This window comes from Narcine bancroftii, chromosome 5 (genome assembly GCF_036971445.1).
Source record: "Narcine bancroftii isolate sNarBan1 chromosome 5, sNarBan1.hap1, whole genome shotgun sequence".
Classification (NCBI taxonomy): Eukaryota; Metazoa; Chordata; class Chondrichthyes; order Torpediniformes; family Narcinidae; genus Narcine; species Narcine bancroftii.
This window is the reverse complement of record NC_091473.1, coordinates 113882125-113904594: the sequence shown is the minus strand read 5'-3', so window position 1 is coordinate 113904594 and position 22470 is coordinate 113882125. Positions and strand designations below refer to the sequence as shown.

General features: G+C 42.8%; 1 protein-coding gene across 5 annotated transcripts in view; it reads right to left on the bottom strand.

Moving 5' to 3' along the window:
* dmap1 (DNA methyltransferase 1 associated protein 1) overlaps positions 1–22470 on the bottom strand; it is a 108581-nt gene that overhangs the window by 46714 nt on the left and 39397 nt on the right. For 4 of the 5 annotated variants that reach the window (XR_011357875.1, XM_069938811.1, XM_069938810.1 and 1 more), the window contains exon 3: positions 17220–17311. Coding sequence is in view for 4 of the 5 variants with exons in the window: in XM_069938811.1 (XP_069794912.1) it covers positions 17220–17311 (92 nt within the window). In the remaining variant the exon portion in view is untranslated. Of the gene's footprint in view, positions 1–6951; positions 7307–17219; positions 17312–22470 lie in introns of those variants that run through there. The other variant, XM_069938813.1, reaches the window with a different exon arrangement.

The following is a 22470-nucleotide window of genomic DNA, read 5'->3' as shown; positions in this document are numbered from 1 at the left end:
GAGAGAGGCGGAGAGCAGTTAAAAACAGTGTGCAAGCATAGAACAAATAAATTCAGAGCCCCTGGATGGCTGAAGAAATACACAGGGTGACAAAGCAAAAGACGACATTTGACAAGTTCAGTTGTAAAGATCTTTGAAAACAAGGCTGATTACAAAAGAAGAAGCCAACATTAAAATAAAGACAAAGAGAGCAAATGAGATTAGCTGCCAATATAATCTAATTGAACACAATTAGCTTACAAATAATAAAAGGGCGAGGGAAATATGTGGAAGAGCGATACCCATCAAGGACAAAAATGGACATCAATTCTGAGAGCATTGTTAAGGTACTAAATTAGCACTTTGCAACAGTCCTTAAGTAACAATTGACAGACTGGATACATTAAAAATACATAGCATACATGTGCTAGAAAAGTTGACTGAACTTTTAGTCAGCCAATCGCCAGGACTGAATGAGAGAGTTAGAAGATCAGAGAATAGCCGATGTTGTTCCCTCATTCCAAAAAAGGAGAATGAACCAGTCAGATTAACCTCAGTGGTGGGTTAAACATTGATATGTGACAGCATTAAGAGTTACCAGAAGGAAAATATATTAAATGAGACAAACCAGCATGGCAAATTATGTTTAACCAATTTAATAATTTTCTAATAAAGTGCACAACTCATTGAAATTTGATGGGCAGATTAAGAAAAATTGTTACCAGTTTAGAGGGAAAAAAATCTCGGCTTTATTTATGAAGGCAGAGAAGTTATGCTGAACCTTCATAAAATCTAGGGATAAAGAACTCACAGCACTGTGAAGAAAAAAAAATTATGCAGCATGTGGTTTGAATTGTGAGTGCAAGCTGCAGAGATCTGGTTGAGGCAGGTTCTATAGTGACCACAAAAGGATTGTCTGCACAAACTGACTTTTTTTGCACTAGGACAACTGTGAATATTTCCTAAAGTGAAACACAAAAGTCTGCAGACTCTGTGATTGTCCTAAAAACATTCTTTCTTCTTTGGCCTGGCTTCGCGGACGAAGATTTATGGAGGGGTAATGTCCATGTCAGCTGCAAGCTCGTTTGTGGCTGACAAGTCCGATGCGGGACAGGCAAACACGGTTGCAGCGGTTGCAAGGGAAAATTGGTGGGTTGGGGTTGGGTGTTGGTTTTTCCTCCTTTGTCTTTTGTCAGTGAGGTGGGCTCTGCGGTCTTCTTCAAAGGAGGTTGTTGCCCGCCGAACTGTAAGGCGCCAAGATGCACAGTTTGAGGCGATATCAGCCCACTGGCGGTGGTCAATGTGGCAGGCACCAAGAGATTTCTTTAGGAAGTCCTTATACCTCTTCTTTGGTGCTCCTCTGTCTCGGTGGCCAGTGGAGAGCTCGCCATATAACACGATCTTGGGAAGGTGATGGTCCTCCATTCTGGAGACGTGACCTACCCAGTGCAGTTGGATCTTCAGCAGCGTGGATTTGATGCTGTCGGCCTCTGCCATCTCGAGTACTTCGATGTTGGAGATGAAGTCGCTCCAATGAATGTTGAGGATGGAGCGGAGACAACGCTGGTGGAAGCGTTCTAGGAGCCATAGGTGATGCCGGTAGAGGACCCATGATTCGGAGCCAAACAGGAGTGTGGGTATGACAACAGCTCTGTATACGCTAATCTTTGTGAGGTTTTTCAGTTGGTTGTTTTTCCAGACTCTTTTGTGTAGTCTTCCAAAGGCGCTATTTGCCTTGGCGAGTCTGTTGTCTATCTCATTGTCGATCCTTGCATCCGATGAAATGGTGCAGCCGAGATAGATAAACTGGTTGACCGTTTTGAGTTTTGTGTGCCCAATGGAGATGTAGGGGGGCTGGTAGTCATGGTGGGGAGCTGGCTGATGGAGGACCTCAGTTTTCTCCAGGCTGACTTCCAGGCCAAACATTTTGGCTGTTTCCGCAAAACAGGACATCAAGCGCTGAAGAGCTGGCTCTGAATGGGCAACTAAAAACATAATGCTGGAGAAACTCAACAGGTCACACAATGTATTTTAGAAAGATCAAGATACATAACCAATATTTCCAGCCTTAACTCTTCATCAAGGTATAGTAAAAGTCTGAAAATCTAGACTGCTAGAGGATTGGGTCAGTCTGTAGTTTTTTTTTGTGGATTCTTAGGCAGTACTTTCAAAATTCAAATTTAAAAAAAATAAAGAGATGACATTTTGATGGTTTAGTAACAAAACACTTTTTTCATATATAATATCAAAAAAATATTTATTCGTTTATTTCTGTGACTTCTGTGCATCTGCAGCGCTTTTGTATGCACGTAAAAGCCCTATAAATTTAAGGTTTTAGAGGTTGAAGTCCAGATTCTTGGGTAGTCCGGACTTGTGGCTTTTGGACTTTTACTGTATGATCAATATAAAGGCAGGTGCTTGAATAAAATAGCAGGAGGGGCAGGGCAGGAGCACAGGCATGAGTCATAGGTGGAAAAGGAAGGGCAAGCACAAGAGGGAGGTGTTGGAAGTAGGAGCTGGGGAAGCCAGAGGGTGGAGGGTGGAGGTGAAGGCAGGTGAGATCAAAGTGGGGAGGTGGCAGGCATGGGAGGTCAGAGGGGGGAAGGTGGCAGACAGGGATGGTCAGAGGAGAGTTAGGATGTGGGGGTAGATGAGAGGGTCCAGGGGCCAAGGGGGATGGGAAGAGGGAGCTCAAAGATGTAGATTTATGATCTATATTTTGTATTTATTATTTTTAAAAATCAATTATGTATTCTCTTGTTTGTTTTACAAAGTATCTGTTCAGCTGACAAGAAACTCTTTTCCATTATCAATTGAATGAATGTACGAAAGAAAAAAGTTGCAGGGCTATAGAAAAATGGCTGGTGCATGAAACTAACAAGTTGTTCTGGTAGAGAAACTATGCAGACATATTAAGCTAAAAGACCTTCCTCTGTGCTGTAACCAATCTAATTTTATAATTCTCCACGTGGAACTTGCATCAATATTTTTCATGTGCGTCTAAGTAGTAGAATTTAAATAAGGAAGAGGAAGTCCATAATTAATCCTTTGAGATTTCAACATTAGTGACTTCAAATGGATAGATGTAGCACCAACCATCCACATCCTAGAATTTAAATAAGAGGAAGTCCATAATTAATCCTTTGAGATTCCATTTGTGATAGTACAGATTCTAATCACCAATGTGTATATGTACATATGTACAGATGGTAGTGTAGGATGACTGTGATTGGCTGAGAGTGTAGCCACATCTACTGGCAGGTCTTAAAGGTTTGCTCCTAGCCAGACCAGGTCATTCTGGCCTGGTCGACCTACTTGTGATATGCTCCAGTCTTTTAGTTACTAAAATTGTAGTGCGCGTCAAAGGAACCAAAGATTTATTGATCCAAACCAAGGCTTTTATTACCACCCTCGCCGCAATGATGTTCACCCAACCTCACGAAGCAACGTCCGACCAGGCCCCAGCCCCAACCTCAATGCCCGCCGCCACTGCCGACCAGGGACCCACCGCCGCCGCCAACCAGGGACCCTGCCGCTGCCGACCAGGGGCCCCATCACCCCATCCAACCAGGGAACCACCGCTGCCAACTAGGGACCCGCCACCGCCGCTGACCGGGGACATGCCGACACTGCCAACCAGGGACCTGACGCTGCTGACCAGGGACCCGCCACCGCAGACCGCCCCACCGCCGACGGCAAGCAGCGACCCCCAACACTTACCTTTGCCTGCAGGTAACAACACCAACTACCCAACACTGTTTTTTCACACATTGCGTGACGTCATCACGCAGGACTCCACTGCCTACATTACAAGTCTCTGCATCAATAACCCTCAACAAGGACTTCCCCCAACCCCTCACAAAAGCAATGGAACTGATTAAACTGCATGGACACTATACCAATTGCTTATTTGACTCGGGGTCAACTGACAGTTTTATCTGGCCATACCTGGCCCACCGATGCGGACTGGCTATTCTCCCCACTGCACACAGAATTTCATTGGTGACCAGATCGCTCTCGACTGGGGTAAAGGGGTACTGCATGCCGACCCTGAAAGTCCAGGGCATCACGTTCACAGACTTCAAACTATTAGTCCTTCCCCAATTGTGTGCCCCTGCTCTGCTGGGACTGGATTTTCAGTGCCAGTTTCAAGCTATTTCCCTGCACTTTGGGGGGCCTCATGTTCCGCTCTGTCTGTAACCACTCCACCCCGGAAACCTCCTGCCAGCAGCAGCACTTTTCACAAATCTCACTCCTGGCTGGAAGCCTGTGGCCACCAAAAGCCAGCAATAGTTATGAACACAAGAAATTTATCACAAGCGAGGTGCGCAGACTGCTGGATGAGGCCATTATCGAACCTAACTTGAGTCCATGGAGGGCTGAGGTAGTGGTTGTTAAAAACGGGGAGAAGCCGTGGAAGGTGGTTGACTACAACCAGACAATCAACCGCTTCACACTCCTGGATGCGTACCCACTTCCACTGATCACAGATGTGCTGAATCAGATCACCCAATACCGTGTATTTTCCACCATTGACTTACGTTTGGCCTATCATCAGCTCCCAATCCACCAAGAAGACTGACCTTTCATGGCCTTCGAAGCGAATGGGCGGCTGTATCAATTCCTCAGGGTACTCTTTGGGGTCACAAGTGGCGTCGATCTTCCAGCGGGAAATGGACCAGATGGTGGACCAGAACAGGCTGACTGCTACTTTCCCATATCTGGACAATGTCACCATCTGCGGCCATGACACGGAGGATCATGATGCCAACCTTGAGAAATTTTTTCAGACTGCAACTCGGCTGAACTTGACCTACAATTTCGACAAGTGTGTCTTCCAGACCACTCGGCTCGCAATTCTGGGTTGTGGGGTGGAGAACAGGGTGGTCATGCCAGAACCTGACCGCATGCGTTTCCTCAAGGACTTCCCCCCTCCCCACACCCAGAAGGCACTCAGACGTTGCCTGGGTTTTTTTTCTCTTACTATGCCCAATGGGTTCCACACTCATCAAGACCACCTCCTTCCCCCTGTCAATTGAAGCCAGAGCGGCCTTCGATCGCATCAAATCGGACATCGCTGCTGCAATGCTGCTTGCCATCGACGAGTCCTTTCCGTTCCAAGCGATGCGTCTGACTTTCCACTGGCAGCCACTTTGAACCAGGCCGGATGGCCAGTAGCCTTCTTCTCCAGAACCCTCCAGGGTCCTGAGAGCCGACACTCCTCTGTCGAGAAGGAGGCCCAGGCCATAGTCGAAGCAGTACGTCGTTGGAGACACTACCTCACTGGCAGGCGCTTTACGGTGCTGACCAACCAACGCACAGTCTCCTTCATGTTTAGCAATACCCAGTGAGGTAAGATCAAGAATGACAAAATCGCCAGGTGGAGAATCGAGCTCTCCACCTTTAATTATGACATACTTTATCGACCAGGTAAACTCAACGACCCACCAGATGCACTCTCCAGGGGAACTTGCGCCAACATACAACAGGACAGGCTGCAGAAACTCCACGAGGATCTATGTCATCCAGGGGTCACTAGGTTCGCGCACTTTGTCAAAGCTCGCAACCTGCCCTACACGGTCGAGGAGATTCGCTCCATGACCCGAGCCTGCCCGGTGTGTGCTGAGTGCAAGCCCCACTTCTTCCGTCCAGAGAACACTCACGTCATCAAAGCCACCTGCCCCTTTGAGCGTCTCAGCATAGACTTCAAGGGGCCCCTACCGTCGACCAACCGTAACACCTACATCCTTACGGCCATCGACGAGTACTCCCGCTTTCCGTTTGCTGTGCCCTGCTCGGATATGACTGCCTTCTCGGTTATAGAGGTATTGCACAGCATCTTCGCCATCTTCGGGTACCCCAGATACATCCACAGTGACAGGGAGTCCTCGTTTATGAGCGAAGAGCTGCGGCAGTACCTTCTGGAGCGTGGTATTGCTTCAAGCAGACCACCAGCTATAACCCATGTGGTAATGGGCAAGTCGAAATAGAGAATGCCACTGTCTGGAAAGTGGTTACACTTGCCCTCCGGTCCAAAGGTCTCCCCACCTCTCCCAGGCAGGGTGTGCTCACTAGTGCCCTACACTCCATCCGCTCCCACCTATGCACCACGACCAATGCCACCCCCCACAAAAGGATGTTCTCTTTCCTGAGGAAATCCGAGTCGGGTACGACCATACCGGCGTGGCTCACGGTTCCCGGTCCAGTCCTTTTACGACACCAAACCCGGTACTCTAAGAATAACCCCTTGGTTGACCGAGAGACTCTGCTCCATGCAAACCCGCATTATGCCTACATTGAGTACCCGGACGGACGGGAGGACACAGTCTCGGTAAGGGATCAGGCGCAGCAGTGCCTTTAACCCAACCTCCCCCTTTTCCTTCTCCCCCAGGTCATGTGCTTGAACAGAGGGACCAGCACCATCCCACCAGCTCAGGGCAGACTGTCGACAATACCATTGAGGAATTGAATGAAGCAGTGGCCGCACCCTACGGGCCTGCCAGCGACACGACTCCGGCGACCCCAATCCCGGCGCCACGGCGGTCACGCCGGATGGTCAGGCCCCCTGACCAATACAGTCGCTACCCTCCATCCACCCTGGGGTCGGTTCTCAAAGAAGGGGTGAATGTGATAGCACAGATTCTATCACCAATGTGTATATGTACATATGTACAGATGGTAGTGTAGGATGACTGTGATTGGCTGAGAGTGTAGCCACACCTACTGGCAGGTCTTCAAGGATTGCTCCCAGCCAGACCAGGTCATTCTGGACTGGTCGACCTACTTGTGATATGCTCCAGTCTTTTAGTTAATAAAAGCCTTGGTTTGGATCAACAAGTCTTTGGTTCTTTCGTCGTGCACTACACCAATATTAGTGTCTTAAAATGGATAGATGTAGCACCAACCATCCACATCCCATTGATTCAACAACAATAAAGTGGCACTGAAAGAAAATGAAGAATCTGACAGTACATTATTCATTCTTTAAACCTTGATAGTATCTCATCATTTGTGACTTCGATCATCTCCGTTGGTGTTGCGACATGGTCTTCATTATAGACGATCAGACAGAGTTCAAGGAATGTGCTTAATTGTTTCATTGATATGAAAACAAAAGCGCAAGAATCTAGAATAATTGTTTATGCCATTATCAATAAATGTGCTCTATGAAGACAAGTTTCATTACAAGTACAAAATATTGAATCACCATACAAGACTCAGCAAAATTGCAAATAATAAACAGTTGCAGCTTATCCAATTGCAAATCCATTAAATTCTCAGCTGTACATTTCTTGGTCTGTAAATGTCCTGAATCATTATTAGCCACTCAAAAAAAAAAACCACTTAGACCTGCATAAATTCTTGAGCTAGTGTCTTGATCATAACCGAAGCCTGCCTCAAGTTTTCCCTTCATGGCAATCTGATTATTCTCTGTTTATTATTTGTAGTTGCCCTTTAGTGTTGTGGCTCATTTTCTTCTACAAGAAAGAAAGAAAATACTAGCATAAGGAAGGAGGCAAACTGAATAATAGAAATGGAGGCAGATTTAAGAATATTACTGAAAAAAATAGCAAAGGTTATTGTAGCAGTTCGCGTAATGCTATTACAGCACGAGCATTCTGGGTTTGAATGCGCTGCTGTGGAGGTTTTCCTCATGTTCTGGAGGGTTTCCACCCAGTGCTCCAGTTTCCTCACAAATTCCAGGGACGTACGGGGTTTGAAGATTATTGATCACGAGGGTGGATTTGGGCAGTGTGGGCTCATAGGCCAGGTGGCCTGCTTCTGTGCTGTATTGGTAAATTAAAACAGCTTTATTAAACAGACTGGGCTTAAAAATTCTAAACATCAAGGATTATAGAAATATAAATGAATTGCAAGGAAATCCAAAGCATGAAAATGACAAAAAAAGGATTGGGGGCAAAAAAAAATGTCACCACATCACATTTGGTCCCGCATTGAAACTAGATTCAGACTGCATGTATTTATAAAGGGAGAAACAAAATTACGGGAAAAAACTGTTATATTTCACCAAAAACTATATCAGATTTCAGATTTATTGTCAGAGTACATAAAATGACAACACATACAACTCTGAGATTCCTTTTTCCTGCGGCCGCGGTAGAATTACCACTAGTTGGTAGTGCAAAAATTAACTGTACACAGCATGAACATGCAAACAATGAAAAAAACTGAAAACAAGATAACAAATTCAAATAAACTGACTGTGCAATACAGGGAGAACAAAGAAAATCAATAAAGTGCACAAGTGTCCTTAATTAGTCCCTGATTGAGTTTGTTTTTGAGGTGTCTAACGGTGGAGGGGTAGCAGCTATTCCTGAACCTGGTAGTGTGAGTCTTGTGGCACCTATACCTCTTTCCTGATGGCAGCAGCAAGAACAGAGTGTGTGCTGGGTGATAATTGGCTGCTGTCCTCCAACAGCAAGGTTCCCTGTAGATGGACTCAATAGTGGGGTTTTGCCTATAATGTCCTGGGCTGTGTCCACTACCTTTTGAAGGGCTTTATGCTCAGGGGTGTTGGTGTTCCCATACCAGACTGTGATGCAGCCTGTCAACACTTTCCACCAGACATCTGTAGAAATTTGCTAGAGTTTCTGACATCATATCAAACCTCCGCAAACTTAGACATATGTTGTTAATGCCCTGTTAGTTTACTGATTATTAAGTCACAAGTACTGACAAAGTGGCCTGAACTTTGCAGCAAATTGATACATCAATGGATTCCACATGAACCCAAAGATTTCCAATTGCTGTCTGTAAATTGATATTTTTCAGCTGAGCTTCAACTCCTTTAATCTGGAAAGATTTCCACGATTTCTCACAAGAATCCTGCTGCTGGGAATACTCCTCAGAGGAGAGTGGAGATCAATGGAACTGAGTTTTGGAAACACAAGGTGAGTGGAATGTGCCACTCTTAGAATATGCAAAATATACACTGCTAATCAGAAATGAAACTAATGATCAGTGATTGAAAACATTCCTAACCAGGTGATGTGGCTTGGCAAGCTGCCATCTTTTTAAGGGTAGGATTAACTGTAGTCATTAGGTGTTTCAAATTGCAGCACCCAGGTAACCCTCCTGGGACCCAGGTGCAATGACTGGGTCATGGCTGCAGGATGCGCCTTTCAAATTGCAGCCAGACCTAGCTGTTAAACCTTAAGAGGGAGAACACGGTGAGTTACCGGCCATCAATCCGTACTTTAATTCAATACATTTTGGAAGTAACATAAATGTGTTGATGCTATCATAAAGGACATTTTTCATTATTATTTGGGATGAACCAAACAATATACCTTCACTCTACCTGTGATATTTAATCAGTTGCTTCCATTTTTGCAATGACTTGTGCATCTCGAGCTTCTAATGCAGTCTTGATACAGAAACAGTTTCAGAAAACTTAGTTCTTTTCAGGATTTGAGAACCAAAGGCAGTAGTTTCCCAAAATGTACCATGCAATTGTGTATTCCTGGAGCATTGGTTAATGACATCAAAACTGTTTCAGCTTTAATTCTAACACCCTGAAACTCTGTGTTCCAAATACAGTACTTGCATTAGTAAATTATATTATTACCACAAAATATTAGTACCACAAAAGTTTTTTCAAGAATTAAATAAACCTATAAGGGAATTTCTTTGAAAGGTAAAATGTCAAGAGTTTCTATAGAAAGACTAACATGAAAATATGAACTGAGAGGTTTGCAGCTTTCTAACTAATAATTATTACCAAGTGGCTCAATTGAGATTTCTTATTTCTCTTTTTGAGAGATCAGGAAAACCGGCATGGGCCAAAATAAAGATGGATAAAATATGAGAGAAATTAGCAGAGGAATTTATTTATAAATGGGATTCAAAGTTAATAACCAGTGTGAAAGAAGCACCATTGTTGAAACATTTGATTACCATAAATAATGAAATTGGAACAAAGGGAAGTATATCACCTAAGACATCTTGGATTCAAAATAACCTCATACCTTTTATTCAAGATTATCAATTTTTAAATATTTAATTTCATAAAGGCATTAAAAATATATATAATTGTTATGAACAAGATCAACTGATGTCATTTCAACAATTAAGAAATAAATATGGAATAACTTAGAATACACTTTTTTGCCATCTTCAACTGAAAGGATATTTGTGGGAAAATTGGGTTCAACAATGTTCTTACCGGCTTGTAGTGAATTGGAAGTTCTTATTAGGAGAGGTTATACTAAGAAATTTATTTCTGCAATGTATCTTTTATTACAAGCAGCCACCTATTAAACAGGGAGTTCATAAACCTAGACAGAAATGGGAAGCAGACCTAAACATTACAAATGACGAGAAAAGATGGTCAAATCTCTGTCAAGGTTGTATGAAACCTTATAAATGTAAGGTATAGATCAATATGATTATTTACATCAATTATAAATGAACACTGGAAAAATAGTATTAGTAAATTAAGGGCTTGGTTATACCTCCAGTTTTAACGACCATCCTGAAAGAAGCTTTTATATTAAAATCATTATCATGGCAAATTCCCCCCCGACCCCACGACCCCCCCATGACCCCACCATCAATCCACTGCTGCGAATGGGGAAGGGTAGTGTTTGTTGCTGCAAGTTCGCAGCAATAGCTCAAGGCAGGAGTGTGGGAGCAATGGCCGTCTTCCTTACCCATGACCCCCATGGCAGTTTGAAAGGGCTTTACTGAGTGTCTTCATTTACATAAGCAATTGAGCTAGTTCTAAACTCAAATTCCGACTGCAGACTTTGCATTTAACACATTTACATTTTGCTTGGTGGTCAGCAGTAAGCATGGATGGTTTAACCATCAATTCTAATTTCTGGGCTAATGTCTGTTAATCTCACAGCACAGAGCATTAAATGCAGAACAAAAAAAACACTTCATTAACTACTTTGTTATAATTACAGCAAACCTCTGGTATCTGGCACCAATGGGAATTGGTAGATGGTGGATAAGTGTATTTTCCGGTGGCTTGAGACTTACTCTTACAATGCCGAATCAATGCACCTGCATTAAAAATCCTACAGTTTACTGAAAATCTTCACTTACATGAATACATAAACCTTAAAGCATTTTACTTTATTCTAAGTCATTTTTTTAAAAACACGGAGACGCCCTAAGACAAACAATAACATTATATGAATTAACCTTCCTTCCTCCAAGTTTATAAAGCCTCTGACCAGGATGACTCTTCCTAATCAAGGATAAGGAGACACTTTAAGAGAGTCACTCCAAAGGCGAGCAGCATCAACCAGCTCGTCATCCTGGGCAAAGCCACTGCAGTTTCACACAACGTTATTCAAAGAGCTTCTAAGAGCAAAGCATGACCAAGGCACTCCTCCACTGGCTGAATATTTGCTTCCATCTTCCCAAAAGATTTATGTGTTACTTCAAAGAGCATTTGCTTTTACAATTTTGAACTGAAGTTTTTTTTTAACCTATTCTTTTATTTTTATTCATTTTAAATTTTTAAAATTTATTTTCCTCGATTTTTTTGCGGGTTACTTGAGGCTGCCAGTAGCTTGAATCCTGGTTACCAGGGGTCTTACTGATTTGTAGTTACCAAATAGAAACTTTTATTGTTTAAAAAACTAATCCAAGAGATAAAAATCTCAAATATCTCATGTGGGAAAACAGGTGAATATGTATCCCCATCTTGTGGCCACTAAGTAAACTGCAACTGCAATTCTTAATTCATTTTTTTACAATCAAGGTTCTTGGTTCCTTTTATAGTAATAATACATTAAAAATGAAATTTTACCTGCTGCAAGGCACACAAAAAAAATCACCATTAGTTTTGCCAGGCACCCTTTACAGTAAGAGAGAAAGAGTAGCAAACGAGAGTCCATTCAGAATCACTGAGAGTCCATGGATTCGCCTCAGCGCTCCCTCGGCCTCTGCAGTCACACAGACTCCGGTTCAATTCAGCAGCAGCCAGAACTCCAGAACAAAGCCTTCAATACCATCAGGAATTCTTCAGCCACCAAGGCACTTTGGGAGCCCTTCTTGCCCTCAGCACCCTCTCGAAACTTGGAGCCAGTGGGTACTGTGTGGCTGAGCCCCTTGATGGTCTGCTATTATGGTCACCTTTTTAGGGTCCCCCAGCCACCAAGCCCCTTGCTGGTCCGCTGCCATGGTCACTGTCCTGTTGCATTGTCTCCTCTGCTTCCCCTTCTCAACATGGGGTGTTCTCCAGTATCTGGTGCCCTGAGCTAGTCCACTGCTTCCCATGAGTCTGCAACACCTGGTGACCACTGCCAAGCATAGGCACAACCATCTTGGGCACAGATCTCACAAATGTAGGATTTTACTCACAAACACCATCATCACTTTAACAGACAGTGTAGCCGGTATGGAAACACCAACATAAGAATTGGGCGATTGAACCCTTTGGATCAGCAGTGTGTCTCCGTTTTCCTGTTCTACACCAGTGGCAGCGCTCTGGCAACCCAGCCATATTTTTTTTCTGTCCCCTGGTTCTGGACTGGACAATCTGAGGATCACTAACAAAACCACCATTTACTGTCCATCTCTAACTGCCCTGAGCCACCTTCATGAACTGCTATAATCTTTCTGATAAGGTTATTCTCATGTACAGTTAAATCGTGAGTTCCAAGATTTAAGCAGGGCAACAATAATCGATAGTGCAATTCCAAATCAGTTTGTGCAACTTAGAGAGGAACCTGCAAATCTTCAAGCAACCATGTGCCGACTGTCCAACTCTTCAAGATGAAAGACTTAGGTTTGTGAGATGGGAGCAACATTCTGTTGGTAATACAAACTGCAGACACCCTCTTATGGGATTGAGGGAATGAATGATTAGGGAGATGGATGGGCTACTAATAAATGGGGTGGCTTTATCTCAGATGGTGTCAAGCTTCTTGAGAGTTGTTGGAGAGCCAGGCAAGCAAAGATAATTCAGGCACATTTTTGACATGCTTTAGAGATGGTGAAAAGACTGGGGAATCAGGAGGCGAATTACTCTTTGCAGGATATCCATCTTTTGCCCTGCTCTTAAGCTGATCCAGTTGAGTTTCCAGTCACCTCAAATGGTAATGGTGGAGAACTCAACAATACCATGCCATAGAATATCAAGTATAGAAGAGTACCTTATCTCTTAACAGTAAAGGCTACATAACAAGAGCCCATGGTATATCAGGAGTGATTAGAGCATTGACTGACTGGCAGGAAGCAGAGAAATGGAACACAAGGATTGTATTCTGATGGGCAACAAGTTGCTAGAGGTGCTCCACAGGGATTGGTGTTGGGGGGGGGGTGCTCTTTTTTATATTGTATATTAATGATTTGAATTATGGAATGAATGGCTTTGTGGCCAAGTTTGCAGATGATATGAAGGTAGGTAGAGGAAATAGGGAGGTTGCAGAAGGACTTAGACAGACTAGGAGAATGGGCAGAGAAATGGCAAATGAAATACAATGATGAAAAATGTATGGTCATGCACTTTGGTAGAAAAAACACAGTAGTGAAGAAGGCAAATGCAATGCTGGCACCCATTTCAAGAGAAATAAAATATATGAGCAAGGATGTGATATTGAGGGCTTATAAGGCACTAGTGAGACCTCACTTGAGTACTGTGAGCAGTTTTAGGCTCTTCACATAAGATGTGCTGATGTTGGCAAGGATTCAAAGAAGGTTCACGAGGATGATTCTACGAATGAAAGGGTTATCGTATGAGAAGCAATTGACTGTTCTTGGGCGATATCTGTTGGAATTTAGAAGAATGAGGAGGGATCGAATTGAAACATTTCAAATGTTGAAAGGCATGGACAGAATAGATGAAGAAAGGTTATTTCCCATGGTGGGAGAGTCTAGGACAAAAGGACACAACTTTAGGATTGAAAGGTGTCTGCTTAAAACAGGAATACATACAAATTTCTTCAGCCAGAGGGTGGTAAATCTATGGAATTTGTTGCTGTATGCAGTTGTATGCATTGGATGTTTTTAAGACAGATTGATGGGTTCTCGATTAGCGAGGGCATTAGCTGAGTGGGGAAATGGATCAGCTCATGATTAAATGGTGGGGCAAACTCGATGGGTTGAATAGCCTGTTTCTGCTCCGACGTCTGAACGCCTTGTTGGCGATTGTCACTGCCTCGCACTTACATGCCGAAATGTTACTTGCCAATTTACTGCCCATAATCCAAATATTTAAATGTTGACCTGACCTTTCTGGATTAATGAATTAACAGATTTTGATGCTGATACCAACATAGACCACAATAGCCTCTGGCTGTTCATATTCCCCTACTTCCCCTCCCAAAATGTTCTACACATACTCATTGATATCTTGAAATTACCACAGAACCATCTCCCATAATTATCAAATACCCAAATTACCATTTCTCTTCTTCCTTCCCTGTATAGTTGAGCCACCAACATATCTTTCTATTAATATTCAAAACCAAGTACCACACTTTTCTTTTTGCTATCGGGCAGTCAGTCACCCATTCCCGCCATCTTAAGCTGAGAGGTAACCACCTCCTGAAATCTGCTATTCACAAAGCACTCAGCCTCATGGAAAGACCAGATGTTGCTCAAGCAATAGAACTGAAACCTTGAGCTCATCTAGTTGACATCATTTCCACCAACTGTGATTATCCAAGACTTGGGAAGTTTCCTGAAGTTCTTACAAAACATTGATTGTGTATTCCACAGGTCTGAGGTAAACTAACACTTTTCTTTCAATTTATATTTTCTCACTCGGGGAAATCAGAATGATTTTTTCACCCTTTAAAAGTTGCAGTGACAACTTGCTTCATAATAGTTCCTTACTCACCATGGTCAACATTCCTTTACACACTGCACTCAGTACATAATGTGTTTTAGCATGTACGAATTCTATCAGCTGGCAGCAAGTACAGTTAATCAGTTTCTCCTGTTTAATGTAGAAAACTGGCAGGCAACATTTTACTACTTGTTTATAAATGCAAATGAAAACTGGAGGAACTCAGCAGGTCTCACAGCATACACAAGAGGTAAAAGATGATTAACCGACATTTCAGATCTATCATTATCACGTGCTCCTTCCCTTCCAACTAGTATCTGCTTACCTTCACTCAGTTTTGTTGCCTTTGGTTCATTCTCTCCCCATCTGCATCTATGATACTTCACGTGCCTTCCATCACTTCAATAACTTCCAGTTCTGTGAACCCGACCACCTTATCTTTACCATGGATATCCAATCACTAAACATCTCCATTCTCCAGACTGTAGGCCTCAAAGCCCCTTGATTCTTTCTCAACAACAGACCCAATCCCTCCATCACTACTCTCATCCAGCTGGCAGAAGTTGTCCTCATCTTCAACAACTTTTCCTTTGACTCATCCCACTTTCTCCAAGTGAAAGAGATAGCCGTGCATACCTGCTTGGGCCACAGCTATGCCTGTCTTTTTTGTTAGCTAAGTAGAGCAATCCATGCGACAAGCCTACACAGGCAAGGACCTTCAACTTTTCCGCCACTACACTGTTGACTACTTTGGTGCTCCCTTTTGCACCTATGATCAGTTCGCCAACTTTATCCACTTTGCTGCCAACTTGTACCATGACCTTAAGTTCACTTGGTTCATCCCTAGTAACACTCTCCCTTTTCTCTATCTCTACGTCTCAATCTCAAACTCTCAACAGACTTCTTCTACAGACCCACCAACTCCCACAGCTACCTCAACCACACCTTTGCACAACTTATCCCCTGTATGGATTCCATTCCTTCCTCTCACTTCTCCGTCTCCATCGCATCTGCTCCAAGGATGAGGTCTACCATGCCAGATATCCTCCTCATTCAGGCAATGGGTCTTTCCCTCTGCCACCATCAACTCAGCCCTGATGCTTGTGTGTCTGCACTGGCTCCTTCCCCCCCACCCCCCCCCCCCGCCCCACACAGCTTGTAATGGAGACAGGATTCCCCTTGTCCTAATCTGCCACCCTATGGCCTCTGCATCCAACATATCATCCTCTGCCATTTTTGGCACTTGCTGCGTGGTCCCACCACCAGACACATCTTCCCCCTCTCCTCCCATGTTCGCCTTCCTCAGGGACGAGTCACTCTATGGCTCCCTCGCCAACTCCTCCCTTTTCACTGATCGCCCCCTTGGCACCTACCCCTGTGGCTGCAGAAGGTGCTCCGCTTGTACCTCCTCCCTCACCACCATTCAAGGCCCCAGGCGGCCCTTCCAGGTGAAACAGCTCTTCACGTGGGTCTGTGGGGGTCATCTGCTGCATCTGGTCTTCCCATTGGGGTCTCCTCTAAATCAGAGGGACTGGAAGCAGACTGGAGATCGTTTTGTTGGGCGCCTCTGTCAGCTGCAATGATGGGGATCTCCTAGTGGCCACCCATTTCAATTCCCCTCCTCATTCCCTCACCACCATGTCTCTACATGGGCTTATGCACAGGTAGACTGGGGCCACATACAAATTGGAGGAACGGCACCTCATATTCTGTCTGACATTGACTTCTTTGATTTTAGTTGGCCAACTATCCCCCATGTCTCCTTTCTTGTTGCTCTCTCTCTCTCTCTCTTCCCTTTTCCCTCTGTCTCCTTTAACCCAGCTCTGCATTCACAGAGCAAACCTCCCCACTCCTCCTATCAATCCTCACCTTTCCTTTCTCTTGGCCTCTTCTTCATATCCAATTATCACATTTGTCTGTTGGTTTGTACTCCTCCACCTGCCAATTCTTTTATTTAAGGGCTGCTGCATTTTCTCATACCTTGAAGAAAGGCTCAGGTGCATAATGTCAGTAATATATCTTTACCTCCTATGGATGCTGAGTTCCTCAAGCATTTCTGTGTTTTTAACCCTAGACACTGCATGCGGTGATAAAATGGACCCTGCTTTGAAAAAGCCCACCAATTATATGATTTTAATCAAAAGAACAAACTTAAAAGCTTTGTGGAAAACAAATTTATGCATTTATTTGCTAGATCTTTATAAACATGCATTTCTACTCCAAAAAAATCATACCACTTATTTGGATGAAAATTTGCCTAATTTACAATGCAATTTTTTTTCCCACTGGCTAAAGCAAAAAAATTAATAAAATGCCAGCAAAGCCATGCACAATGGAATAAGGAATAAAAAATGTATTGCAATATTGCTTTTTAGCCACAGGAGGCTGCTGTAATACTAAAGTTTTATCATTCTTTACATAACCATAAAAGTGGGCAAACAAAGTATTAAGTTCATTTGTTTGAACTTACTTTTTGTCAGAATATAGAAGAGCATAAACTTCTCTGTGCATTCCCTCTGGTCTCTTAAAAGTGAGCGTTTCTGTTGATTTTTTTGACTTTTTCTAAACAAAAAAAAATTGTTCTCAATTACTTTTGGCAATTACAGAATGCAATGAGGGAGGAAATTGAAAGAATTAAAAGAGTACAGAAATATAAACATGGAAGAAAATATAATTGAACACAAAAAATTTAATTAAAAATACCAATCATCCAAATTATGTCTCATGCAAACTAGTGCAGTAAAATTCCAGCTGCCCATTTCATTGCAGTATGTTGACATCTTTCAGGGATTCAAACAAGATTGGTGGCAGTTTTACAAATGACACTGAAGACCATAGTCCACACCAAACTATTTACAACACTCAAAAAGAACATAAAGTGCTGGAAAAAAAACTGAGCAAGATTACTTGAAATCCAGCAGGATTTCTCTTTCCACAGATGCCTGAGTATCTCTGGATATCCAGTTTCAGCAGGTTTTTTAGTTTTCATTTTCAATACTAATTCTGCTGCAAGAGTTCATCACTTCCTCCACTTTTCAAATGAAATAGGTATGATTTTTTTTAAAAACTTTCAACTAAAATATTTTAAAATACTACAATTTTATTCTAGAACTATAGAACACTACTGAAGAGAAATAAGCCCCTTCAGCCCCTCTAGTCTGTGCCAAGGAGTATTGTAGGAAAAACAGATGAACTTAAGAGTATGATTAGGCATGTGGAATTATGACATTTTGGCCATTAGTGAACTGGGTTGCAAGAGGGGCATGACTCGCAGCTCAATGTTCTGAGCTTCCATTGCTGTGGACGCGATAGAATGGAGGTGGGGGGGACGGGGGGGGGGGTGGGGGGAATGAAAGGGAGAGGAGAGACATTGCTCGACAAGGAAAATATCACAGCTGTACTCAGGCAGGACAGACCAGAAGGCTTATCAACTGAGGCTATATGGGTAGAGCTGAGGAAAGGTATGACCATACTCATGGAGTTGTATTATAGACCACCCAATAGTCAATGAGAATTGGAGCAGCAAATCTGTAGAGAGGTAGTGGGCAACTGCAGGAAATATATGGTTTCATCGGATGCAAGGATCGACAATGAGATAGACAACAGACTCGCCAAGGCAAATAGCGCCTTTGGAAGACTACACAAAAGAGTCTGGAAAAACAACCAATTGAAAAACCTCACAAAGATGAGCGTATACAGAGCCGATGTCATACCCAGACTCTTGTTCGGCTCCGAATCATGAGTCCTCTACCGGCATCACCTACGGCTCCTAGAACGCTTCCACCAGCGTTGTCTCCGCTCCATCCTCAACATTCATTGGAGCGACTTCATCTCCAACATCGAAGTACTCGAGATGGCAGAGGCCGACAGCATTGAATCCATGCTGCTGAAGATCCAACTGTGCTGGGCAGGTCACGTCTCCAGAATGGAGGTCCATCGCCTTCCCAAGATCGTGTTATATGGCGAGCTCTCCACTGGCCACCGTGACAGAGGTGCACCAAAGAAGAGGTACAAGGACCGCCTAAAGAAATCTCTTGGTGCCTGCCACATTGACCACCGCCAGTGGGCTGATATCGCCTCAAACCGTGCATCTTGGCACCTCACAGTTCGGCGGGCAGCAACCTCCTTTGAAGAAGACCGCAGAGCCCACCTCACTGACAAAAGACAAAGGAGGAAAAACCCAACACCCAATCCCAACCAACCAATTTTCCCCTGCAACCGCCATATGATGGCAAGGATGGATGGCTTGGAGTTTGTCAAATGATTTCAGGAAAGGTTTCAAAATCAATATATAGAGGTACCAACTAGAGAGAATGCAATACTGGATCTTCTATTAGGGAACAAGACAGGACAGATGACCGAAGTATGTGTAGGAGAACATTTTGGGTCCAGTGATCATAATGCCTTAATTTCAAGTTAATTATAGAGAAGGATAGATCAGGGAATCTGATTGAGATTCTAAATTGGAGAAAGGCTAATTTTGAGGAAATGCATGGATTGGGATGAGTTGTTTTTAGTTAAGGATAGGCGAAGTAAGTGGAAGACCTTCAATAGGTGAAATTTTGAGAGTACTGAGTTTGTATGTTCCTGTCAGGATTAAAGGCAAGATTAGCAGGCAAAGGGATCTTTGGTTTTTGAGGGATATTAGGGATCGGATTCAGAAAAGGAGATAGGTGTATAGCTGCGCACGTATAAGCAACTTGGAGCAAATGAGGTACTTGAGTATAAAAAAAATGCAATTAAAAACCTCAAGAAAGAAATCAGGAAGGCTAAAAGACATGAGATCTGCACCCTGTCCATAACCCTCCATACCTCTCCCATCCATGTACCTGTCCAAATGCTTCTTAAATGTTAAAATTGAGCCCACATTTACTACCTCAGCTGGCAACTCATTCCACACTCCCTCGACTCTCTGTGTGGGGGTCACCCTCATGTTCCACCTAAACCTTTCACGTTTCACCCTTAATCATGTCTTCTGGTTTATATCTCACCTACCCTCAATGGAAAAAGCCTATCTGCATTTACTCTGTCCATCCCCTCAATTTTAAATGCCTCTAATCAAATCTCCCCTCATTCTTCTACGATCCATGGAATAAAGTCCTAACCTGTTTAAACTTCCCCTGCAACTCAGTTCCTGAAGTCCAGATAACATCCTAGTAATTCTTCTCTGCACTCTATCTTATTGATATCTTTCCTGTAGTTATGTGACCAAAACTGTACAAAATTCTCCAAATTTGGCCTCATCAATGTCTTGTACAATTTTACCATAACATCCCAAATTCTATACTCAATTACTTTGATTTATGAAAGCCAATGTGCCAAAAGCTCTCTTCACAATGCTATTTAGCTGTGATGCCACTTTCAGTGAATTATGTATCTGTATTCCCAGATCCCTCAGTTCTATTTCACTCCCCAGTGCCCTACCATTTACCATATATATCCTTTCTTGGTTTGTCCTTCCAAACTGCAACACCTCACTTGTCTGCTTTAAATTCTATCTGCCATTTTTCAGCCCATTTTTCCAGCTGGTCCAGATCCCTCTGCAAGTTTTGAAAAGCTTCTTTGCTATCCACAACACCTCCAATCTGGAAACTTACTGATCCAATTTACCACATTATCATCTGGATCATTGATATAGATGATAAACAATAATGACCCCAGTACTGATCCCTGAGGCACAGCATTAGTCACAGGCCTCCAGTCTGAGAAGCAATCATCCACCACTACCTCTGTCCAGCCATTGTTGAATCCAATTCATTACTTCACCATGATTACATCTGATCCTTCCTGACCAACTTCCCTTGTCAAAGATCTTATGTCCATGTAGACTACGTCTATATCCTTTCCTTCATCAACTTTTCTGAATATCTCTACAAGATTGGTTAAACATGACCTATGACACACAAAGCCATCTTGACTATCCCTAATCAATTTCTGGCTAACCAAATAATTGTACATCTGTTCTCTTAGAGCACCTCACTTCCAATAATTTACCTACTACTGATGTCAGGCTCAACAGCCTATAATTTCCAGAGTTACTTTTGGAGTATTTTTTAAAACAACAGATTGACTAGCTACCCTCCAATCCTCTGGCACTACTCCCATGGTTAAGAACATTTTAAATATTTCTGCCAGAGCCCCTGTAATTTCTACACCAACTTCCCTCAATGTCCAAGGGAATATCTTGTGAGGGTCTGGGGATTTATCCATCCTTATTTATTTTAAGACAGCAAGCACTTCCTCCTCTTTAATCTCTTTAGGTTCCAAGACCTCACTTCTTGTTTCCTTACTTCCCATGATTCTATGCCCTTTTCCTAAGTGAATATTGGTTACCCCTCCATAAATCTTCGTCCGCAAAGCCAAGCCAAAGAAAAAGAAGTTGATGGAAAAAAAATCATTTAAGATCTCTCCCATCTCTTTTGGCTCCATACAAAGTCGACCACTCTGATCTTCAAGGGGACTGATTTTTTTCTCTCATACTATCCTTTTTGCTCTTAATATACCTGTAAATACCCTTAGGATTTTCCTTCAAATTGTCTGCCAAAGCAACCTTTAGCCTTCCTGATTTCTTTCTTGAGGGTTTCTTGCATTTAAAAAAATACTCCTTAAGTACTGTCACTCATTTGCTCCATGTTGCCTATACCTGCTATACACTCCTCTCTTCTTCCGAACCAGATGACCAATATCCCTCAAAAACCAAGTTACTTAATTTTAATTAAATATCTATTCCATTATTTTTGTGATAAATCCGTGGATTCATATATTAATTAGCTACACCATACCTTTAATATCCAATCCATGTTAAATTAGCTGAACCAAGTTAAACCAATTGTAAGGGAATGACAATTGGCCTTAAAACCACACATTTTTAGCGTGAATAGTTAATATTCAGTTATATTTCCTGAACAATCCATGAATTAATAAAAAACATAATTCAACATGACTATAATATCCCAGTAGAGAAAGCAAATAAGCCTATTGTCTGAGCATCAATACCCATGGAGCAGAATCTGATCTCCAGCCACCTTGGTCTCTTATGCCACCGGATCAATACCCTTCTCAATCAAGTCCTTGTGTTCGCTGTTGTGCAATGCCACTCTACATTAAAAGAATCCAAGCATGGGTAACTTCTACTCAGAATAGAAGTTTTGGACCTGGATTGTCAGGGATCTCAAACAATCACAACTGTGACAGATCTGAAAAGTATCCTGCATCATATGTTGAGGTGCTTTGACAATGACCTCACCACCCAAAGTGAGAAGTGAAAGGCAGAACAAAGACAAAGGATAGGGTGCACCTTCTTCTGGAGGCAAAATCTGAGAAGAATACTGTCTTCACAGAGAGTCCTTTTTCATCTATAATGAGCTGGTCTGGCACCTCAGACTTCCCCTGAAGAAATACCAGATACTCATCTTGGTCTAAAACAGAAGCAATATGCTACGATTATGTGCATCTATGCCAACACTGGAACCAAGGAGGACTTTTATATGGAATTTATTTATTTTTTTTAAATCACTGATCCTCCCAGGCAACTTCAAAGCCAGAATGGAAATAGATGCAACCCTCTGTCAAGAAAGAAAGGAAGGCCAACTCCAGTGGGATCCTTCTTCCAAACTGTTTGGCCCCATGGCTTTGTCATAATGAATATCTTGTTTCATCAAATGGACAAGCACAAGGCCTCATGACAATCCAAACACTGGCAACTTATAGATTTTATCATT